Here is a 21,123-nt window from a genome sequence, read left to right as displayed (position 1 = left end):
TACGCAAGGCTTTTGTCAAACGCAGTCAAATCCCTGAGCTGTATTTTTTCAAAGTGCTGTTATCTTGGTCCGAGCACAGGTGCGACTCTAAATGAGGAGGGAGGCAGGACGGACCCAAAGCCCACCAGCATCTCGATTGGAAAGAGAGGGGACATGTCACTCAAGGTCACGGTGACTTGCGGCGGCAGTGGCACTGCAGATTGATTGGGTGGACAGGAAGCAGCTGGCAGAGAGGAAACAGGAAGGTGACTGAGGGAATCGCCAGGCGGCTCCGGTGAATTATGACACTGTCTCTCCGGCTCTTTCTATCTCGCGTGGAGACTAAAGCCTGGTTTATACTTCTGTGAAGGAACGGTGTCATTACCGATGTCATTTACACTTGTGTGCTGTGTCGGCCACAGACTGTTCATAAAGATGGACAACAGGACAGCTCTCCAGCAGTGAAGCCAAAGCGACTCCATCATCCCCCGATGGTTGCTGCAGTACAGGTCATACAAAATGTCTCCTCCATTTTAGCAGATAGGACCTGGAGCGAACTAAAAACATCAATTACATTTTTCTCAACTATGATTTCTGTCGTTGCTGTTCTTATCACACCAATGTATATTCAAGTGTTCATTTGTTGTCATGATTAGGGTTGCAAAGGGGCGGACAGTTTCCGGTAAATTTCCGGAAAGTTTCTGGAAAGTTTCCATGGGAAGTTAAGCTTGGGAATTTTGAAAAAAAAACAAAAAAGGATTGTTCATCTGTTCATCTAGCCTATTTCCATTCATTTATCCAGCAATTGTAAAATATGTTTACAGATAATTCCAATTGTTTGGCTAACTATTTATATCTCTGGCATTGCATTAGTGTTTTTTTACAAACTTTTTTCTCATCTTATTCTACAGAACAATGCCACGTGCACTATCTTATGTGTGGAGGCATTTCACCCCATCCAATGTAGAAGGAAAGGCTGTGTACATTTGCAAATACTGTGCAAAGACCTATGTTAAGAATGACACAACGATGCAGAAGCATATAGTCAAGTTCCCAAAGTTTCCTCAGGGCTAAAATCAGCCTATGACAAAACAAAATGTTTATATTTATGTCTGTATATGACAAGGTAAATACAGTTAGTATAAATTACCCACAACATTTCCAGTTTATTCCCGTTAATTCCTGTTTATTCCCGTTAATTCCCATGGAAAGATGGTTTGTATCTGGGACATTTTGGCTTCATGTCTGGATGAGCCGTCCATCTTTAAATACAGTCTGAGGTGCAGCAGTGCAATCACATGGCCGAAACACTAGTTGCTGCTCTTACCATGCTGCTGTGTGTACTTCAAACAACGGTGACTGAAACTACCATGTTGGCGATGGTGTTGAACAACTGTAACTTTAACTGAAACTGAAGGAGACGCTGATGGGAATTAGTGTATGACCACTGAATCAAAGCAGAGGACATTGTGAACCCATAGACCAGATGACCAATCACAGTTGTCGTGGTCTGCGTCATGTAGTTACTAAGAAGGTGCGTGTCAGGCGCTGGATTTAACTGGTCCTGTCATGCTGCCTAATTCTGAATTAATATCTGATTTCCATGCTCCTTAGAACCTAACAGCCGAGGACAGCGATTGGTCCGAAACTCAAGTTGTTGCTGTGGTTTGATCCGAAACTATATGGGTAACTTTTCACAAATGGCCAGAGGATAATATAGCTAATTACAGCTTTCTAAATGTGGAGTTCATCATGAATATTGATAAAGCATTAATTAGTTACTAAAACTGGAAAACCATTTTCTCTGCACCAAATACATCACGTGTTTTTGGAGCAAAAATGTACTGCATCACTTCACAGCATAAAGGATTCTGCCACTCAGGAAATTACTGTTCTTAGGAAAAAATTAACATGAAAATTAAACACTGGAGCCAAATGTGATATAATTTCCAGTAAAATCTCTCTATCAATTATTTAATACAAGCAATACACAGCTGATAAATGTTTAGTGTGGATCATGTTGAGGGTAAGAGACCGGTGATGTAGGTCACTATCACTATGCCTAACAGAGCTCTATGCCAAAGAGACACACACACACACACACACACACACACACACACACACACACACACACACACACACACACACACACACACACACACACACACACACACACACACACACACACACACACACACACACACACACACACACACACACACACACAAACATAACTTCTTACTGGAACAAACCTGACAAAGATCCCACTCTGAATCGAGACATTGTTTAGTTAAACTCTCTGTGGCACGGGAGGTATACGTGTGCAGGCTTTATTTTGTTGAATAACCTCGGATCTCCTTGCACCTTGTGATGTACATATAGTTTTTTCTTTTCTTCTCCTCTTTCTGGAAAAAGCCAAGATTTCTTGCAAGACCTGGATTTGCTGAAGTAAGAGCAGGTTGGGTTCTTGTGTTAGGTATCTAAAGCCCTGATGGCCTTGATTAAGCCAAAGTGATCTGATCACTATCTCAATTCACTTTGCTCCAATTTCAGAAGAGACTCTTCACTGCGTCACAGAATGGAAAATTCTGTAGTGTGCGTATTCTTTAATTGCTCAATGACTTTGCAGTGCTGAGTCCAGATGAAAAAAAGAAAACTTCCCGTAAGGGGAAATTATGAGATAAAGTGCTTTCTCAATATCCAAATTGATTGGTGTCCTCTGGCTTTACTCCAGAAAGTTCAGAGCTCCCTCTATGTCCAGCTCTGTGCTACACATACTATACACACATATGGAAAGAAAAAAAATCAAATACATGCATCACCTTCACGAACATTATTAGATTATGGGAATTTCAGATGCGGTTCTTTTACAGGTGATGGATTAAATCTCTTCAACATTTGTTATTGGCATTCTACGAGATATATCTCAATGTGAGTGTATGCACATGTTCTCCATCTCACACCCTTTGCTCTCCTGTGAGGAGGCAAAGACCCGAACGACAGAGCCCCAGACTTCATTCCATGCATATTGTCATTACCAGGGGTTTATGGATGTGACATTAGATAATGCACCGGGTGAGATTTGGAGGTTATCTGGTATTCCAAGCCGCGTGTGAAAAGTCAAACCATGAAACAGGATTCATTGCTGTGTTCCCTCTGGCAGGTACTTCATTCAGCACATGGCATGGTGACTAAATCTTTGGGCTTTTCAGAGTCATCTGTATGTTAAATGAAAAAGGTAGATACAGTAACGGCTGATTTAAATTTAAATCCAATCTTTGGTCCCAGTCACAGTCGTGACATCATTCATGAAAGGCGCCAGTGACATTTATGATATTAAGGTCACTGGTTGACAATGAAAGAAATGTTTAATCTGCGAAATTACCCCATGAAATGATTACTTCATTACTTCATTATGATGTACTGCTAGCATGTTGTATAATTTTTAATTAACTCAGTACAGGAGAAAATGTGGGTTAGGGGGTGTAACTCAAGGACTAGCTGCACATTCAAAATCAGGTGTCATACATTCAGCTGCTAAACGCTTCCTCTATCGCAAAATAGATCACAATTTTTTTTAATAATAATAAACTTAGAATAATACAGTCCAACAGAGATATGGCCTGTTACTAGCACACATCATTCAGGTAAGCGTCAGGCATAGGGCCAACAATGACGCCACAATACCAATAACCAGTAAAGTTATCATGTGAATGAATTTTAATTCTCAGTCTGAACAAAACAGTCACTGCCACTACATGGGATTTAAGATTTGCTGGGCCAGAAAGAAGCATCTAACACCTCAGTGGCACTCCCCGGCATCAAAGCAAGACAACCCTGCTGTGTTAGAGCTCATAAACCGGCACATGGCGCAGCATTGCCTCCTGAATTGCTGAGTAGGCTTAGACTGAGCCAGTTTAAAAGTCTGAGTCAATCAGCTCGGGCCAGGCACTGTACGTCAGCCCTCGTTAGATGTGACCTTGGGAGATAATAATAGCACTAAACTGGGTGTATGTGTGGGGTAATAGCACCATGATTAAAGAATTATGTGGGAGCGCACACTGGCATGTCTGCCAATGCACACAGTTCTTCACCTGAGCCTGTGGGAAGAAAGCTGCTGTTTTGATAACAAAATGATGAGGGTGTAAGGAGCGGAGTGTACATTTGCAATAGTTTGCATATACACATTAAGTCTTAATGTTTTAAGTCTCACAACTGTCCCGATATGTACATGTATAGTCACACTGCTTTCACTGTTCCCAGTTGACTGTCATCAGACCTCAAAATGCCGATCACACATGGCACCAAGCAGATGGGGATGGTGGTAAATATTAATCTCTGAATTCATACATATCTTGGATTTAGACAGGCAGTGGTGCACTTCTGAACCACCACACAAATCCTAACAAACGTTCCCAAGGCTCCGAATACCTGTCAGCGCTCTTCTTTATGCATTCTCTTTGGTAAAACACACAAGAACCCATGCATTAACAAAACACAGGGAAGCCTTGTGCTTTGTGTTTGTGTAGGAAAAGGCTTGCTATGAAAAATCTGAGGAAAACATGCAGTGAAAAACTGTAAAAAATCTCCGAGCAGGGACAAGAAGCTAGTGTATGTGTCAGGAAGCATAATAGGAAAGTAAAGCGAGAGTAAAAATGAGTAAGAACAAAATACAGTTATAGGAGATTAAATCATATTTAAGGTAATACGAGTCAATTAAATTACTTCATAATTTGAAAAATTACGCCTGCCACTGGTATTTGCATATGGGATGTATCTTCGGAAGGGACAAGAAACCAACAGGGTCCTTTAGGTTGGAGGACTGCAAAATATATTTTCTATAAATGTGTAAAGGCAAAAAATACTTATTACTGGAAAGATGTAGCATTTTATATTAATAATGGACTTTATTTAAGTAATAAGGCCCGAAGAGGCTCTAATATACACCCATTTTAAAAGTGTTAAGATTTTCCAAAATCATAGTTACTTTGAAACTGGCAAGGTTTCATTGTATAAACTCCAGGCAGCAAAAACTGCAAAAATGTGAGAATAACAATAATAAATCCTCTGCTAAGCACCGTAGTTTTCGACAACACTTAATATTTATCTGGATATCCCCATTACTTGTGCAAATGTCAGAATATTAGTATTCAATTATGTTAGCACGTCAACCCCTGCAGGAGTGCTTGACTCTGGACAGGTGCGTTTTAATTGCGTGGCGCCAGCAGCACGGATAACACATCATCTTTTCCGATAGGCCAACATCACACGGTTTGCACAGGGCTGATTTTGAGAGCAGTGTAGATTGTCTCAGTGCTGGATGCTTTGCAAATATGTGACCGGGACTATCAAAATATCAGATAAAAAAAAAAAGCTTACTTTCAGAGGTGCCCTGGTAGCTCAGCTTTTAAATCGGACAAACCCAAGTCAAGGTGAAACTGCAGTGACCAAACAGAGCCTTGGACCTTCACTCCACTGTTATCCCCTCTCTCCCTCCTGCTGAACCTGTCACTCTCTTGTCTCGGTCAAAACAAATATGTGACATTTTGAAACTATATGAGAGGTTCAGTAATTACGATGTAATGAGGTCACAAGAGTGTTTACAGAGTAGTTGACCATGGCTCAGCCAATCAAAATCAATGACTGCAATGATTGGTTTTATTAAAATAATTGAGACTGCAGCTTTTATTAAATAAAACATGAGGAGAGAAGATCAACATTTTTAAAGAGAGAGCAAACCTTTTCACAGTGTGACAGATTTTTCTAATTTGTATTTCTGGAGGTGCTAATGTCATCCACTCTGTTTACATGAACATAATTGCTGTTTATTCATCCCAGAAGCTACAAATAACCCGATAAATAACTGTTGGGGTGACATTCATCTTAACCTGAGCCGGCATCTGATTTCTTCCTTTCAAAGGATTTCATGTGTACAGCCAGAGAGACAATGTCTCCTGTGTATCAAAGTGTGATGGAGAGACCTTGTACTCCGACCGAACACATCTGTAAGACCGGGGAACTATGATTGAAGGATAATTGGGTGCAAGCTTGTTGAAATGGAAACCTGCAATGGACCGGAAAAATCCAGTTTCATGGACAGAGGCCTGGCAAGGTCAACACTGGGTTCAAACACCTGGGTTCATAAAAGCGACAACTGAAAAGGGGAAGGAGCTGTGAAGCCAAAGAACCAGATTCAACACTAGTGCAAAACTAGGATTCACACCTGTGGTGGAGCTGCTGATGCAAATACCAGACTTGTGCAAATACTGTAATTCCCATATTCAACATAACTGCATGTTTCTCTCGTGATACTAAATTATTCTCATGTTAAATGCCATGCCTTGTAACTTTAATTGCATTAACCGGAATGTGCAGAGTTGTCATTACTATTCATTCTGTAATAATTAAAATATCCATCTGCGAGAGGTAAATTGAAAGTGTTGCCAGGCGAATCACAATCGCAGCGAAATGTGTCACTGAGATTTGTGGACCAGTCGGACAGAGAAGACGAGTGGATGATTTGTACCTGACTGGAACACGAAGGGTTTCCTTGGCACTTCAGGCACATCCACTGTTTGGATATACTAGTCCCACGCACAGACAGACTTTGAGGGATCACGAGAATTGACCAAACACACCGGAGCAGCACGAGTTGTTACACTGGGGACGGTGCTGCAATGGTAATGAGATGACTGAGAGTGTGACAGCTCTGTCTGGCTTCATTGACACACACACACACACACAAGGCACAAGCACTGTCGGCTGGACTGAATCTGCATGGTAATTAACCATAATGATGTAAACAAGAACTCATTCGGCGAAGGTCCGCTGCCGATAAGCAGCAATCTGTTACAGTATCTGGGAGATTGCTGAGATTTACTCGGCTGGAGAGCAATCGTCGAGCTATGAGAGAGGCCTGCTTCACATCTAATGTGTTTCAAGTCCTCCGCTCGTGCTCGGCTCCTTCCATCAAAGCCGAAGCGTGTTTTTTTTTTTCAGGTGGTGCCGGAAACGTTTGATGACGCTGGTGTTTCAGACTGGAACACCACGAGATGGGAGGCTATGCTAGAGCGAAAACAAGCTCTCAGGTACACTGCGAGGACAAGGTTATGTTTTGTTGACGTTTTGTATGTACAGGTTTAACTGAGGAGGCTTCAAAGCAAACAAGACACCACACTCCATGTTGCTGTCTTTCTCTTGAGTTTCTCTCCCGTTTGAAGCGGTGTTGTTCAGAAGTAGCCGCCCTCAGGCGAGAGGACCTCCTTCGAAAATCAGCATTATTGCAAATGACTCATTCCGACGATGGCGTTTATCTCAAGGAGATGTTGGTAATCAGACGTGATTGTCACAACAATTATTTTCCTTTTGGGTGGATCCCCCGAGCCTATCTCCTGTCCACCGCACCCTCCCTTAGTCGAACCAGGGGGGGGGGAGAAATGAGTCACTTTCCTGGTTCCTGTTGCGAAGCAGAGACGATGAGAGACAGGAATTCCTTCTGTTCTCCTGATTCGCCCACAATCTTCAGGTATGTCTAAATAATGCATGGCTGTTGCGGCGCACTTGTCTGGTGGCGAATGGCAGGAAAGACATCTGTTTAATCAACAACTTCCTCTGACAGTCTCTCAGTTGGGTGTGACTGTCGCTTCTATTCTCAGATGGTACCACAGAGGGATGTGAGCCTCATAGAAATTCAGGAGGCTGTCTCCAGGCCTGCCAGGTACAGCAGCAGAGAAAAAAAAGGGCCGACGTGTCGAGCCCAGGTCTCATACTGCTTGGCTGTTCTTTGGTGCTTAAATTATTTGAAGAGCCCTTTTTTTATTGTCAGAGCACATTAATCTAGAACGAAACCGCTGCCGTTTCCCTCACAGAACATCTAGGTGCAGTAGTGAAGTAAATTTCTGGTCAGCCGAGAGGTTGATGTGGTTGTAGAAGTTTGATGGTGAAGGAAAGGAACGCGGACCCAGTACTTACAAGTATAATAATGTTTATTACACAGAAGTTTCACAGGTCAGGACGGATACCATGGTATACCCGGAGATATCACAAGCCAATAGTGAAAGTCTGACTTCCAGGGGTCCGAACACAGTATATATAGAAAGATTGGTTCCGCCCATGACTTCAGGTAAATGCCGTCCCCCATAGGATTTCTGACTAAAGAAAGACATTTTTTTGTGTCCGAACATGAAGACACATTTGTCAAGAACATTTCTTCTACACCCATCCATTAGCTAGTCAGAGGTCATTCCCAAAGTCAAGGATCATTTCAAAAAGGGAGAGAACTTCTAAAGTAAACACCTGGAGGACTCTCTGAGAATGTCTGAGAGTCCAGAAAGCAGGTATCATAAACGTAAGCCTGTCATTATGTTGTGAACACGTACCAAAATGATCTACTCTAACAAATATATGACAGTAGCTCTTTGTGGAACGCACGGTTTAGTCTCTGATTATTGCTACGAGCTTCCGGTGCTTGTAATCAAACAGCTAGCATGCTCACATCAGCCCACTCCACCCAGACACTCTGGAGATTACCTCTTCAATCCCCCATCAAATGTGATTACCCCTCTCGAGGTGTGTGGAAATGTCACATTTTACATATCCTAATATTTCACCCCACATAAAGTTCTGCATTCTTCTCGGCAGCGAGGGGGGAATGTCAGGGGAAGGTGGCGCGGCAGGACGGTCCAGTTTAACCCACATCTCCAGCCCCTCCTGCTGTGGATGCCTCCCCCTGAATCAGGGCGCTGGGGTAATTGGGGCTCCACTGGTCATTAACTTGGACTAGGTGGCAGACCACCACAACCACTATCAGTGTAATTGGGTCTAATTGGCCCAGCGTTGCCAATGATTCGGATCAGACAAATAGCAATGAGTAATTTAAATGGCTGCATGACCTTTTCGAAAGCTTCAGTCTAATTAACCTTTGTCGATGCATGCAGGTACTGTATGAGGAAGTGGGCCATGAGCAACAACCGGCCACAGGGAGGGCTGGGTTATAATCACATATTGCCGGTAATCACTGGTTCTGGACTGACCTCAGGTCAAATCCTCTACGGAACATAGTGTACTAGATTTTTGCGGTTCTACCTGAGAGCTTCCCACTAACTTTTTGTTATTTCCCTTCCACAGTTTGTGCTTTTCTCTCTCTCTCTCTCTCTCTCTCTCTCTCTCTCTCTCTCTCTCTCTCTCTCTCTCTCTCTCTCTCTCTCTCTCTCTCTCTCTCTCTCTCTCTCTCTCTCTCTCTCTCTCTCTCTCTCTCTCTCTCTCTCTCTCTCTCTCTCTCTCTCTCTCTCTCTCTCTCTCTCTCTCTCTCTTGTAATTATTATTATTAGCAGTACTTTTAGTATTAGTATCATTACATCTATAATTATCACTGTTCCCTGTGTATCTCTCTCTCTCCTCTCCAGGGGCGTTTCTAGGATTGAAAGAAAGGGGGGGCTTAGCCCCTAAGGATGTTGAATGTTTGCGCGCACAGCGCGCACCAATTTTTTTTGGGCTCATTTGGGGCTGCGGATATCCATTGTTTTAGACAGTTCATAGATTGGTTCAATCAGAAAGACTGTGATTTTTCTCTGTATCTTTGCTTGCATTCATTCAGTATAAGATAACAGAAGAGACAGAATTTCAGGGTCATTGTGAAATTTGACAACACAAATATGAACTTTTCTCAAATAGAGAGAAATCATTTTCCTGCTTGTAAAGGAAAGACGGATATACTAGTTTTGACTAGGGTGGAGCTGTCACCTCTGCTAAAGAATCTTCTTATATCCATCTGGTCAATGAATTGGATGATATACCGGTACAATAGCGTTATGAGGGACACTATGACATTTAGTTTTAAATAGCATTAACTGATTATAAACATCAACATTCTATAGGCACTGATATTATTGTTTTAAAATACTAGAGATAGATATTAATGCAAAGAATAGAGAGCTGTCGATAGTTATTTCTTACATTTCAAATTTGCAAACAAAATAGCTAGCTAGCTAGCTTAGTGTTTACATAGCTCATTACAATATTCCCTTTCATTTGCCTCAAGTAAACCTAAATTTAAGCAGGTAACAATCGTTAACAACTACAGATAGCCACATACTGTAACTACCTGTACTTACAATTTCAGTCCGTGCATCATTTACTATGAGCTAAACTCCTTGGCTGTAATCCTGCTGTATTGATGAGAGACGTTACTTGACAGAGTGAGAAAGCCAGCGCAGCAGCGATGCAGACTCCCCAAGGTCCTAGTGCCCGTTCTTTTATTGTTAAGTATGATGAGAGGCTATTGGATTGTAATTTGAAGGGGGAGAAAACATACAAACCAGAAAAGCACTCACATATATAGCATGTTAGCGTAATAAATAACTTGTCCATGTGTAAAACAATAGTTTAATTTAAAAAAAAAAATTTTTTATTTTTTATTTTTTTAATCCCAATAATTATTTGGGGGGGCTGAACAACATTTTAGGGGGGCTTCAGCCCCCCTAAAACAGGCCTAACGACGCCCCTGCTCCTCTCCCTCTCCGTTTTCAACCAACCTCTCTACTCTCTCATTTTTCTGGGATCCCCCCAACCGGTCGAGGCAGATGTTTGACCACAATGAGTTTGAGGTTTCTTCCTGTTTAAAGGGATTATTTTTGTCTCTGCAATTTCTGAGTTTTGGTCCTGGTGGGAACTGTTGAGTTTTTCAACAATTTTGCATATAAAGTGCCTTGAAATAAAGATGTTGAGATTTGGCAGTAAACTGAGAAATTCAAATCAAACATTGAATTATCATTCTTCTGGATTAGATCACTCGAATGCCCTGTATCTTACTAAAGGGACCAGACCTCAGAAGAAAGGCATTATGTTGCAGAGCTAAACATCATATTTATGAATAAACTCAATCTTAAGAATTAGAATGCATTGCAAATATTCCCACTTTTAGACGCGAGACAAAAGAGACACATATTATACCTGACATCAGAAGCGAAAAACGTTTTAGTTTTCTGTCACAGCATTTAGCCATTGTACTCCGTTGAGACATATGGTGCTTTATCTTTATAAAGCACAGCTGCATGCAGCTTAGCACCGCAGTCAAAGGTATATGGTAGAAGAGCACAGGCTGGTGAAAAATGGTATTAAAATATGGATGGTCTGCGGGGAACATCAGTCAAATCACATTTTCCCTTCACTTTTCCCCCCGATTGCAGAGGACAGTGAATGTAAGTTCACCAAATTATGTCATAAAGAAAAAACTGTCTCGGATTCTGTTTCTATCACAAGGATTTCAAAGTATGAACTAAATTTAATGCTCTGGGATACAAAAAAAAATGTTTCGTGAACCTCTCATCCCTTTACCCCAATTAATGGCACAGTTTACTTTGCTGTGATCAGAAGCCAAGTACACACACAATCAAGCCTCTATACTTCTTTTAGCCATTATATAATTAAATCTGGAGTCGCTCGCAACCGCAGACAATAATTTACGAGAAAAGGGGGAGAGAAGCGGATAGAGGCAAAGTTTGAACACAATCTATTTGGTGCATAAATGAAAATTAATTTATCACTCAGGGAGTCCGCAAGCCAAAATGGAAGAGGGTGGGGTACAAAGTCATTAAGTTTGATACGGTAGTATTTGGCAACATAAATAATGAGAAAGATCCTCCAGTGCACTTAAATACAGCAGTAAAAAACACATTTTCAAATATCACCAGCGACCTACATTAATAAAGGTGGAACCGTAAAAGTTATTTACAGCTTAGTTTATATTATTCCTGAGAACAGAGGAGATGCTTTTAAACCTGGTCGGCCAAAACACAATGAAAGATGAGGTTAAAGCCAACTTGGCGGCCCGCACCATCAGTGTGTAGTCTGTCTCAAAGACACCTCGGGGGCACGGGAACTTATCTCTTTCATACAGTGATTGTTTGTTCTTCACTTGCTGTCCCTGTCAAGTCAAGCAGGCGATCGTGTAGGGACTATCAGCTGTCAACTTCAAGCAGCGCTCGCATGCTGATGTGTCACCGTAAGATATTGTTTTTGTGGGAATGCTTTTTGGGAACAGGCTCGGGCAGAGGGAAGGTAATGCTCCTAGCAGCCTTGGAATGAGCCCACAGAGAAGGGTGGCTAATCCTATCATTCTACACCATTCATCTCCAATCCACTTGGCTTTCAGCGTTTTTCTCAACGGGCAATTTGTGGCTTCCCTGTTGGATCTCCTCAAAGCCAGCATGTTATGACTACAAAACACTTCCAGGGCTGCCTGGGAGTCAGAGAGGAGGCCACTAAACGCAGTCTGCCACCCCGTCACTGTCCATAATGACAGCTGCCAGCCCACTGCACACTGCCAGGAAAAGCTTTATGACAGATACTCTCTGAAAACATCAAATTGTGGCCTGTCAGCGTCAAATTAGGAGCAAAAATGAGGCTCGGTTGCCCACAAGATCATTAGTCAACAACTCAAACGCTCATTGTGTGTGGATGTCACTTCCCCTCGAGACTAAGATCCTTGTTATTTTGTCTCAACAGTTTCCTCCCCAAAGACTCGAAAGACAGGCCAAATTAAATTAAACAATAATGATGTTTTGGGTAAACATGGGTTTTCTATTATTCCAAAGTTCACAGTCTAAGGGTTGTTTAATATGGTCTCTAAAATGAAACAGGGTCTAAGGCTGAATGGTTTCCAGATGGTGGCGTCCCCCATCCACACATGGAGTCTGTGGGATTCTGCCTGACAGATGCTGTACTGGCTTCCAGGGAAGAATCTGAGCAGCCTTCCATGACTAACCAAGACAGGGGACCTGCATTAACAGTCTCCTCAGTCCCATGTACTGTATAGTTTTCAGCTCTTTGGAGAGAAGGTCCCCCAGGGTCTGACTGTACACAAATACAGTGCACACACACATACCAAGGAGTGCATTGGTAAAACACATATACACACAGGGGGATAATTTGTATTTCACTGCTTGATAAAAACAAGAATATGTATATATATATTTATTTATTATTTCAGTGACCAGATAATGTGATTGGCAGGTCTAAGTCAGTGGTGAATTTCCATCGTACAAACCTTAACACACAAATAAACACACAACAATCTTCTGTTGTGTGTTGTCTTGTGAAAACTCTGTCAGTGTAATCTTGTGCTGATGCTGAGCAGCAGTTTCCCCCAACAAGCTCTGCTGTTTCCAGATAGAATGTAATAACATGGCATGCTCCATATATCACAGCAAACATAATGAGACCTATTTAACATGTCCCGGCTCCAGCAAATAGCCTGCTGAAGCATCCTCACTCGTATCGACCCGCAAGGCAATGTTATTATCACATTCCTCTCGACAATCAATCCATCAAAAATCCATATTTCTGCCTCTATTTACTTTTCTTTGGGCCCCTCACCTGAGCCTCCCCTCGGAAGCAGACGCCACACTGTAGTGTAACAAGCAGTGAGCAGAGGAGGGGGCTGTTTGACAATGTGCTGCTCATCAGGCCAGAGCTGCAGCTCCACTCACAGGCTGCACAGCTCCCACGGCTCCCCTGTGTGATGTTGCAAGGCCCAACCGGCGATGCTGGCATTCTGGTTGTGGGCTGTGGTCAGTCAGAGCCCAGGGAGCTGTGACAGCCTGCTGCTCTCTCAACCGCAGCAAAAAAGCAAAAAAAAAAATAAAGCACTGAAGCATAAGAGACCTCTAGGCGGAGAAGAAATGAGCAAAGAACATTGCACCAACACGGACACAATCACATATTCCCAAGGAAGACACACATGGAAAGACATAGAGTATGTATGCACGTGGGCACAAATGCACACTATCACTTTCCAGTACGCACTAACTGCAGCCAAATGATTCGGAAAACACAGCTCAATAGGCCATCCGGCCATCTGATATTTATCCAGCGACGGAGACAGAGTGAGGGTGTTACAGCCTGGGCTGTTCCAGATTGATCTCAACTTCAGTGAGCGGGTTAAACGGCAGGTTTCTTGGCTCAGGTTGATCGTCATTTTTCATCTGAAGGCCATCCCTCAGTCAGGCTCAGAACTGCATCGTATACTTGCAGTTTGCCCTGCGGGGCCAGGGGGTTGTCATATAAACAATTTGAGCACATTTACCTTGACATTTCAGCCGATAGGGACTTGGCAAAGTATCCAGCATGAGTTTAACAACTTCAGACCGGAAAAAAAATACACGTCTACAATTTAGTGTTGATAGTTGTTTTTTAATGCAGCCTTTAATGCAATCTGAAGTAGGCTATTATCTCTAGAAAAAATACATCAATAAAAAAAAAAATTCTCGCCTGGGCTTGTTTACATAACTTTTGCAAATAAACTCAATTATTTCCGAAGACTAAAGCAAAGAAACAAGATTGTAATCCCGTGCCCTCATGATCCGCTGTCTCAGCTGCCTCACAAGGAAGATTTTATGACTTTAAAGACTTATGGCTATTCATTCAAGTTGTTATTTCCAAATGAGTTATTTTATGGTAATGGTTAGGATGTAACACAGAAACTCAGAAGCATCCCCTTAACCGAGCCAGGAATGGCCTCAGGTTGTCTAAAAGTAACATTTTCCATCTTCCCAAGTTCTGTCCCAGTAGAGCTGTAAATCAGCATACCATCACTTAGGGACAGGAAAAGCTCTTCTATCGAATTTCTGACTTCTGGGGATAACAGTAAATGTTCAGTCCTGCACACTGAGCTGCCCTAAAGTTAAGGAAATGCATTTCAGAGCTGAAAACTCGCTGTCTTGACATGCTGCAGTCAGAAGAAGATTGGGACTGTGGCCGCTGCTCTGTTTCCTGCCCTAAAGGGCGGCTTTGAGCTCTCAGAACCAGGGATTAACTACCCAGCTCAAGTTCTTTTTAATCTCTCATGCTCAAGTTTATTTTGTATTAGTCTTTGTTTTGACTCCTACTCCTTTATAATGCCCTGGAATCCCCATTAGGGAGCCGGCTGTCTAGGATTCCTTAATGTAGCCCCCCTGGCATTTGCCCACTTTGTAGCCCCACTTGGCGGGGTGCCCGTCTTCTGTGGGATCTGTTGTTTCTCCAACACAGCAAAGCTCAGAGTGGAGTCCTTTCAGATGAGTCAAAATTAGATTGGTGCTAACCCCGGCATGTTGACTCTATGTGCTCTGCACCAAGGGACTGCAAGTCTGTCCTTTAACAAAGCATTAGGACCAGATAACCCTCAGAGCTTCTCTACAACCCACTCAAATATCAAGGCAAAGTTACATAAATAAAGGCCACATCCGTGCTAGGAGAAGGAAAGAAACTGCTGCTTCCCTTTTGCTTTCGCTTGCGTTGTCCTTGCAGCAGGAAGAGACAGAACTGTCGCTATAACATCATGTAATGACCGGGCTCATCCTACAAGGCCAGTCAATCACAGAACACCACTGTTTTCACTGAAGGCCTTCTCAACACAGAGCAGCTGTATAAATACATTAGACAGGATCCGGCCTGCTCCCAGTGAAAACAGAAACTCTGTTTCTCATAAATATATGGACTATTGGATAAATAAATCACGAGATAGGCCTAAACTAAATAAATCTTTGTAATGTGCCAGACACAAAGCAAGGATCAGGGCGAGCTGGTGGTGTGCGCCTTCACCGAGGCCTGAGGGGCACGGTGCTTTCTGGTGTTCCCTCTGCCCATGAAGCCTCAAACCCACCAGCTTATTATTCTGTTGTGCAAATGACATTCAAATGTAATCATCATATCTTAATAGATTCAACTGTTATTAGGGAAGTTTAAAGATCAGCAGGCATGCTGCTGATTTTCATATGACTTCAAAACACTTACAAGAACTACTTAAGTCATTTGGCTTCAGAATCCATTTAATTGCTACCCAGAGGAGTGTGTTGCCCTCACAAAAAGTCATCATCGGCGCAGGAATGTGTCATCTTTAATGAAGCTGGTGCTTATCTACGTTTCCTCTCGTACTTGCATTGATTGGCTTCTGATGAGGCTGCAGGACAGTATAGGTTGGTGCAGAAAATGTGATTTGTGGCTATTTGGTGTGATACTGATTTGTTTACCCTCTGCTGGCAGGGCCGATCCATATATCATGTGAAGCAGACTGAAGCATAAGGTCCAGACTTGAGGCTGGGACAGAGTGTGAATGATCGGCTGCTGCCAGCTGTGGAGCCTGTGGTTATTGTCTCATCTCATTCTCTCACGATTCAGCCCTGTTCACTAAACCTTGAGCTCTTCCAGTGTTTTTAAGATGAAAGTAAGGCACACATGCTTTTCGGTGTTGGACATTTAACTTAAAAAAAGTAACAAAACAGATCACAGCTTCTTTTTTTACCTAAAAATGTTTTCCCCAGCAACAACAGAAGAAAACTGTCAGCGAGCCAAGATGTGGAGTCGGATACAAAGACCCCCCTTACATTTAATAACACAAAACAGAGAAGTCTACATGAAGAAGCCAAACATGGCACGTTACCATTCTGTTGTCTTCTCTGTTGTTGTTGTTTAAATAAAGAAGATTAAGGCTTTTCAAAACTGTATCTAAAATGAAAGATGCTAAATCCTTTTGTTCTTGTACCTTTTCCCAATTTCCTACAACAATTTCAAACGTAGCTCTCCTCACTGAAGGCTTACTCACTGTCGCACCAAAACACAAGAGCACATATAATTTATTTCTTTCAAGCTGCTCATGAGAGAGAAACCTTCCTCCGCAGATGAGTGCGAGTTTGGTGGCGTTTATTGTACTCACCACGGTTCTCAGGCCGTGCTCCTTCATCAGCCCGAGGGAGTTCTGGTAGCAGGAGGTGAGGTCATTGGTCTCGGTTGGGCCCACATGACCTCTGGCCACTGGGCCCACAGTGTGGATCACATCTGTCAGAAGGGGACAAACACACAAAGCTCCGTTCAGCACAGCCTACTTCCAGCAAGGTTAAATAAGTTGGCAGTATTTTTAATAGTGTCAGGATTTATAAGAACAAAGCTGTAGAACATTTTAGCTGCCTGCCATGCCGCGGAGCACTGGAGCCAAAGTTTCTACAATCTGCAAAATCATCATCAAACACAAAATATGATAAAGTTGCTCGTCACAATGAGACAATGGGGACAGCAATAACAGCCCAGTAGCCCGAAATGAATGGATTTATTCAGTAAATGAAACAGCAGTTTAGATAGAAAATCAATTACAAGATTCTTTTATGCCATCTATTCAAATATTCATATCTCTCCCTGTACTCTCTTCCCCTTCGCATAGTAATGTCTTCACCTGTCAATCACTGGTCTCCTTGTCTGGCCTGGCCGGACTGAGGAATGCAGCATCTTAATTAAATCATAGGAGTGATGACAGGAAAATAAGGGAATGTAAGCAGTGACTTGACAGAAACAGAAATCTTCTGCTTTTCGGCCCGACTGCCCTTGGCCCTTCTCAATGTTGGACGGGACGGGTCAAAGTCAATATGCAACCGGGTCTGCCTCACCCACAGAGCATTGGAGAGCGGCTCATCACGTGTGTTGCATTGAGGCAAACTTACCACAAGGATCTCAGTGACACGCTAAAAAAGTAACTTCTCGTGTGTGTGTTTTTTCATTATCATGTTTGCCTGTTCATTCATCAAACAGGTTATTAAGGCTTGAGTGTAATATCCTGATATCGTGAACAATAATTCATGAAGCAGTGATTGATGAATGTTTTTCTGTTTTTTTTCCCAAAGCAGTCTTTTTCAGAGGCCGTAAAAACACTCTCTTACTCGATTCAGCAGTGGTTACTGGTAAATCTCAATTCATGGCCCATTAAATATAGATCAACTATGACTAACACATTTGTAATTTAATGCTTCAAGTCTGCATTTCTGTCCAGTGAAATATTAAAGCTTGTTGACGTATGAGAGCCGAGGATTCAGACCTGGTTCAGGTGAGGGCACCCGGGGACAACACAACAGCCTGTGATTTAAAATGCAGTAACCCTCGTGTGTTTTCTTACATCTAACCTCGCTTTTACTTTTAATATAAAACACTTAGCCTCACATTCCCACGGTAATAATAAATGTAAACTATATCACGACTCCGCTTTAACATCAATCATTTATGGATTACATTTATTTCTGAGTTGTGTGTCTGGGTGCATAATGGTCAGGATGATCAAATGCACGCAGAACTGCAGTAATCAAGTGGTGTTCAGCGGTATTGCTTAAGGGCTGTGGTTTTGTGTTTCGGGAAAGGTAAGAAACAAGGGGCGTGAGTGATCCTTAGCTATAGGCTGAGGTCGGGCCGTAATGAGAATGGAGCTGTCCCAAGTCTTTTCCCAGAATAGCGGGTACGAAAATTGCATAGCACAATGTGGTTATAATGGGACACGTGGTGAGTTGTTTTCAGTGCATAATTCATGAAGTTTTTCACTACAAGAACTGCAACATGCCAATTAGAGTGTGGGTAAGTGCCAAAAACCCAGACTACTGGTGAATTCATGAAATGTTAAACAGTGCTTCTCTCACCAGCACCAGAACACGTCTCCGCTCGCTTCCTCAACACATCCACAGCAAATAAATATTCATACAGCTGTGTTTCTGTAAGGTGAAAGACACATCCACTTTGTAACCATGGAGGGATATTACAGGGAGGACAGTGGGTTGCTGGAGTGCTACGCAACACTTCAACAGCTGCCTCAGCATCCTCCGCAAACCTAAACAAAAACGACCCCCCCCGCCCTTGGACGTGGAGGAACTGAGGTTACTTATTTTGTTCAGGGGGAAAAGGCTCAGCCATTTTCTAAATCCAACAAGATCCAACGATTATTTGCAGTGTAATGTTGTAGGCCATTAAGCTGCAGTGAAATTATAGGATTTTTGTTGAATCCTAATTTTTTAAAGGCTAGTGAGCATGTTCTGAAACAAAACTAGTCCAGCTGAGATACTCAAATCTAAACAATTAGATCCGTAATAATAAAAAAAACTAAATAATTGTCAGCATAGTGCTTCAGATAATGACACTTTGACCTTGAATGCACTCTTTCCTTAAGGTTAAGACTCCCTCTTACTTTATTCCTCAATGTGTTTAAAGACTGGGGTTATTTATGATTATTTATGGCTGCTCTGTTTTTCAATAAATAAATTATACAAAGATGCTCTTTGCAATAAGAGTTTGAAAACCTCTGGCAGATAATCCATCCAACGTGCGTCTTTATCACCCCTGTTCTTTTTCTCCTGGTGGAGCGCCTCAGCTTTTATCATTATTTGCATCCATTACCTGACAAACACATTTCAGTGTATCAGTATTTTTTATTCATTTGATTTTTTCTTACTGAGAGGCATATACCGACACATATATATCATTATCTGAAAGCAGCCCTCATACCAGAGGCACATAAATCTCCATCTTAGATTGGCTGAGATGATTACTAGCGGTCCTCGAGCAATGCGGGGTTGGGCTTAATTGCAGGGATGATAAAAAATGCAGGAAATGTCCTGATGAAATAGAGTCCATTAAATGGAAGCTCTTGTTTAGTATGTTGAGAGGAGATTAATCAGTCAATACCACAAAAGTGGGGAAGAAGGAGGAATTCATTTGTTGAAAGTAAAGACAGAATTTCAGAATTACCTTGTAAAGTTAGAACAGAGCAGAACTACAGAGGCTAAATAACAAGACACAGCACGGCCTATAGTTTGCTTTCGGAATATGAAATAAGTCATTAAGGGTTTTAACGAAACTCACACTATCACACATAATAATACCCCGGCTGCATCCACTTCCTCCAAGTCCCTCGCCTTGCCAACTCCACCAGAATTTAATTAGCTCTATTCCCAGCCATGTTTTTCAGCACTTTTTCAACCACTATATCTGCACCGGATTTGTTTATTGTGGTCTCTTGCTTGGGGCTGCAAGGTCAGTAACACAATTGAACCTGAGAAGAATGATGATTTCCATTCAAAGCAGGCTTTTCTTTCCCTGTGAGTCCATAGGCTCTGCAATGGAACAAAAAAATAAAAAATAAAAACCCTGCAGGTTTATTCTTGTTATAAATGTCGAAGGTGTAAGGACTCCTGGTGCGAGGAGCCCATTAAATACCATAAGCAGACTGATATTGACTGACATCATCTATTGTGGTGTGATGATGCTATATTTCTAACAATGTAAGTGCATTTTGCAGCATAACAACAGAGGATAAAGGTCCCTCCGCCGGGCGCCTGGTTCAACAGGGCTTTGCTTATTCTCTTAATTTGTCATGGGTGTGTTTTGGGTAAAACGTGCAGTAAACCAATCAATGTGCAATCTCCCGTTCCCTTTACAAAGCTAGGTGAACTTGCACCTTAGCTGCAATGGCGGATTATCCAGGTAGTTAGAGGGAACACTTTTCTGCAGAAGGAACAGATCTACATGTTTGGGGGGGGGGGGGGGGGGGAGTATGCGAGAAGACCCCTTAGTGTCTGTAACAAGCAGAGTGTACAGGCAGCAAACAACCGCACCTCTTCTTATTCTTATTCTACGACCTCTCGGCAGGAGCAGATCTCTGCAACCTTCGACTCTTAACACGTGCGCAGTGAAGTATCTCAGTTGTTTGGTGAATCTTTTTGAATCAATGCAATGGACAAGCTGTGTGAATGCATTCTTCAGCCTGTTTCAGTTTTCTAATGTGCCATGATTAGCTGTCAGTGCTTGAAAATCCATACAATATGGTGAAGCATGTATCAGGCTGCACAATCAAAAGTCGTGTTTTGGTTTGATCCTTTTTAAAATGATGAATACCAAGAAACTAAGTGTTTGCATTTGCCCCATTCCCACAATAGGAAAAAAAACTGCTTTATGTATGCAGCGTGTATATTGACCCTACTAGTGTTTCTGCTATTGTTTGAGCTCAATCATCCTTGACATAAATCACAGGATGAACACATTCCTGGTTAAAGTGCTCACAGCCTTTGTCTGAACACCCTCAGCCAGTGTGTGACTTGTCTTTTCCCTCAGTTGGTATGGGAGAGCGTGAGGCTTCTGGACCCTAGAGAGTAATGAGGCAAACACTGTATGAAGGCGAAGATGCTCCTTAATATTTACCCATCAGGTACAGGGGTGCTTTAATCACAACAGAAGTGCAAAACAGAACTCCCACACCCCCTCCTCCTGTCAGACTGATAATAAACTGTGTGTAAACCAGAAAGAAATGTAATTCTGGATGTGAGAGTGTTCTAGCATTGTGAACTACTTGACTACTGCTGTAAA

The 21,123-nt window shown here is 42.3% G+C and overlaps 1 protein-coding gene across 3 annotated transcripts in view; it reads right to left on the bottom strand.

Annotated features, from left to right (window-relative positions):
- macrod2 (mono-ADP ribosylhydrolase 2) overlaps positions 1 to 21,123 on the bottom strand; it is a 423,714-nt gene that overhangs the window by 112,475 nt on the left and 290,116 nt on the right. For all 3 annotated transcript variants that reach the window (XM_061086919.1, XM_061086920.1, XM_061086921.1), the window contains one exon: positions 16,670 to 16,791. In XM_061086919.1, coding sequence (XP_060942902.1) covers positions 16,670 to 16,791 — 122 coding nt within the window. The remainder of the gene's footprint in view (positions 1 to 16,669; positions 16,792 to 21,123) is intronic.

Source organism: Limanda limanda, chromosome 15 (assembly GCF_963576545.1).
Source record: "Limanda limanda chromosome 15, fLimLim1.1, whole genome shotgun sequence".
NCBI lineage: Eukaryota > Metazoa > Chordata > Actinopteri > Pleuronectiformes > Pleuronectidae > Limanda > Limanda limanda.
Note: the sequence above shows the minus strand (reverse complement) of the source record. Positions and strands in the feature narration are given on the sequence as shown.